The sequence below is a fragment of the Rhincodon typus genome, chromosome 5 (assembly GCF_021869965.1).
Source record: "Rhincodon typus isolate 14 chromosome 5, sRhiTyp1.1, whole genome shotgun sequence".
Lineage (NCBI taxonomy): Eukaryota > Metazoa > Chordata > Chondrichthyes > Orectolobiformes > Rhincodontidae > Rhincodon > Rhincodon typus.
The window spans coordinates 464,179-468,066 of record NC_063336.1 but is presented as its reverse complement, the minus strand read 5'-3'; the positions used below and the strand labels follow the sequence as shown (position 1 = coordinate 468,066).

Genomic DNA, 3,888 nt, shown 5'->3' with positions numbered 1-3,888 from the left:
GGCCATGAAATTTCTTTGGCAAACAGGATTAAGGAAAATCTCAATGTGCTTTATAGATATATACAGAGCAAGAAGGTAGCTATGGAAAGGGTCAATCCACACAAGGACAAAGGAGGGAATTTATGAATGGATCAGGAGGAAGCAGGTGAGGACCTCAATGAATACTTTGCATTGGTATTCACAAAAGAGAAGGACATGGTGGATGGTAAGGCTTGGAAGGGAACAAAAACAAAGTTGCTGGAAAAGCCAGCAGGTCTGGCAGCATCTGTGAAGGAAAAAAACAAGTTAACGTTTCAGGTCCAGTGACCCTTCCTCAGAACTTGGCTTGGGAGGGGTCTGTTGCTATCCTGGGCCATGTCAATATAAAAAAGGAGGAGGTGCTGGGTATTTTGAAAAGCATTAAGATAGACATGTCCCCAGGACCTGATGGGATCTATCCTAGCATGCTGGGGGAGGCAGGTGAGGGGCCTTGATAGAAATCTTTGTATCCTCTTTAGTCACAGGTGAGGTCCCAGAGAACTGGAGAATAAGCAATGTTGTTCCTTTGTTTAAGAAGGTTGACAGGGATAATCCAGAAAATTACAGGGCAGTGATCCTTACATCAGTGATAGGGAAGATTCTTAGGGACAGGATTTACTCACATTTGGAAATATAAGGACTTATTAATGATAGGCAGCACGGCTTTGTGTGGGGGCGGTGGTATCTCTCAAATGCAATTCAGTTTTTTGAGGAAGTGAGAAGATGATTGAGGGCAAGACAGTGGATTTTGTCTGTGTGGACTTTAGCAAGGCCTTTGACAATGTCCTTCATGGCCAGCTGATACAGAAGGTGAATTCACGCAAGATCACAGTGACCTAATAAGATGGATACAGAACTAGCTTAGTCATAGAAGACAGAGAGTAGCAATGGAAGGCTTTTTTTCTGACTGGAGATCTGTGACCAGTGGTGTTCCACAGGGATCAGTGCTGGGATCCCTGTTGCTTGTAATGTGTATAAATGATTTGCAGGAGAATGTAGATTGTCTGATCAGTAAGTTTGCTGATGACACAAAGGATGGGGGAGTTGTGGACAGTGAGGATGATTGCCAGAGGATACAGCAGGATACACAATGGGCGGAGAAATGGCAGGTGGAGTTTAATCTGCGCAAATGTGAGGTGATGCATTTTGGAATATCTAATGCAGGAGGGAAGTATACAATGAATGGCAGAAGCTATAAGGAGAGACTAGAAAAACTCAGGTTGTTTTCTCTTGAATGGCAGAGGCTGAGGGGAAGAAGTCTATAAAATTATGAGATGCATAGATAAGATTGATGGTCAGAATCTTTTTCCCAGAGTTGAAATGTCTAAAACTAGGGGGAATTAAGGTGAGAGGGTGGAAAGTTCAAAGGAGATGTGAGGGGCAAGTGTTTTTACACAGAGAGTGATAGGAATGTGGAACACGATGCTAGGGGTGATGGTGGAGGCAGATTTGATAAGGACATTTAAGGGATTTTTAGATAAGCAGACGAATACGCAAGGAATGGAGGGTTATGGACCAAGGGCAGGCAGAAGGGATTAGTTTAATTTTGCGTTAAGTTCAGCACAACATCGTGGGCCAAAGGGCCTGCTCCTGTGCTGTACTGTTCAATGTTCTATGTTCTTAACACTTAGTAGCACCAACATATAGAGGGATCTAGGTGTACAGGAACACAAATCCCTGAAAGTGGCATCATAAATGGATGAGGTGGTCAAGAAGGCAAATGACATGTTTACCTTCATCAATCAGGGCACTGAGTATAAAAATTGGCAAGTCATGTTACAGCTGTATAGAACTGTAGTTAGGCCCCATTTGGAATATTGTGCACAGGTCTGCTCGCCACATTACCAGAAGGATGTGGAGGATTTGGAGAGGGTACAGAAACGGTTTACCAGGATGTTGCCTGGTTGGAGAGTATTTGGACAAATTGGAGAAACTTGGTTTGTTTTCACTTGAACATCAAAAGATGAGGGAGCAGCCTGATAGAGGTTTACAAAATGATGACAGGCATGTACAGAATGGATAGTCAGAGTCTTTTTCCCCAGGGTAAACATGTCAATTACTAGGGGACATATGTTTAAGGTAATACGCGGTAAGTTTAAAGGAGATGTGAGAGGCAAAGTTTATACACAGTGGTGCCTGGAGTGTACCACCAGAGGAGGTGTTGGAGGTGCACAGTTACAATAGCAATCATTAGGAGGCAATGTGACAGATACATGAACAGGCAGGGAATAGAGGGATACAGGCTGCATACAAGCAAAAGGTTTCTTACTATATGTTGCTGCAGTCTTGGTGGGCTGAAGGGCCTGAACCTGACCTTTGTTCATTCTTTCTCTTTGTACTTCTTTTAAGACTTTGGGGACTTGTCAACTCAGTTCTAACAATTTACTCAGAGCCAGTTCCCTGGTAATTGTCATTTCCTTGAGTTCCTCCTTCCTTTTCAATTTCCAATTATAATCGAAATTCCCAAATCGCATTCCCAATTACAAGCTACACTGTGGAAATTGTACCTCCTGGTACCTGGGCCCCGAATTTCTAATTCTCTCTGCTTCACTATCCCAGCTTCCTGCTTTAAAACATCCCTTTGTCTGTCTTTGATGAAGATTTTGATCATTTAACTAAATATGGCTCAGTATCATACTTCATGTTATAATATTGCTCTGAAGCATCTAATTACCTTAGAGACACAACATAAGTTGAAGTTGCTGTTGGAATTTGTCTTGACCATGTCATTCCTGGCCTGTTCTCTGCAGCCCTCCCCCCCCCCCCCCCCCCAACAAATGGCAGGTATTTGCCCCAGGGGGCAGTAGATGTGTTTGAAGCTGTTGGTTCCCTGAGGTGCAGTTCCCCTCCTTACTCCGGAGGGCTGCACACTGAGGTGGCTCTCAGATAGAGTGTGACACCATTCTCTAACAGACAGCTGACCCACTCCCAGTCCGGGCCTGCCCAACCCTGGCCCACATTTCCTTCACTGGCCATGTGATGAAGCCAGATACCAAATAAACCAGTCCCTCCAGGCTATTTCATTATTCTATTCAATTACATTCTCCACAAGCTCTTCCCTGTATTCAAACAGTCTGTTTGGGGGACATATGCTCCCTGAGCTGCCTGGCCCCTTGTTAATGACACTGCCCGCTCTGACCAGGTTCCTCTCTGACCAGCAGATCCACTCCTTTAGTTATGGTGACCAGTCTGATTCATTCACCTCTGGACCTTTGGCCCTTGAGGGAACACAAACTAGGACAATGTGACCTGTCCTGCTTATTGAAAACGGTTTCAATCAAGTAGTGAATGTGTGCAGCATCCTATTCAAGGTCAGGCTGAAATGTGCACATACAGTGGTCTCAACCTCAACAGCTAGCACCACAGCAATCATAAAGACTGCCTTTTGTGTCTGTCCCATAGCTGGAAAGAATGCTTCTGGAGTTTGTTGTGTGGCACCAGATAGTAGACAATTACTGGGCACTAGGTTACAGGGCAGTGCTGACTTTGAGTTCCCTCCTGTTTGTGTTCTTCTTGCAGTGGGATCTGGTGTGCGAGAAACGGAGCTTGAACCAGGCAGCCACCAGCATTTTCTTCATCGGAGTGGCGTTGGGAGCTCTGCTCTTTGGCTACTTATCAGACAAGTACTTTGTGACTCAGTCCTCTAATCACAAATTCGCAGCTGAGCATCAGTTGTGGGCAAGAGGCCATTCACCAAATCCATACCATTCAATTTTCTTACACACTCAGTCTCCCAGTTAGTGCATGGGCACAGTGATTCATACAGGCAAGACAAGTCACATTTCAGTGCATTCAGACAGTGCGGCGCTCCCTCAGCACTGATCCTCCGACAGTGCGGCGCTCCCTCAGCACTGACCCTCCGACAGTGCG

At 45.1% G+C, this 3,888-nt stretch overlaps 1 protein-coding gene across 1 annotated transcript in view; it reads left to right on the top strand.

Moving 5' to 3' along the window:
- The first annotated feature begins 741 nt into the window (after positions 1-741).
- LOC109924767 (solute carrier family 22 member 7) overlaps positions 742-3,888 on the top strand; it is a 46,500-nt gene continuing 43,353 nt past the window's right edge. Inside the window, exons 1-2 of the mRNA XM_048596603.1 lie at positions 742-828; positions 3,538-3,641. Of these exons, the coding sequence (XP_048452560.1) occupies positions 742-828; positions 3,538-3,641 (191 nt within the window). The remainder of the gene's footprint in view (positions 829-3,537; positions 3,642-3,888) is intronic.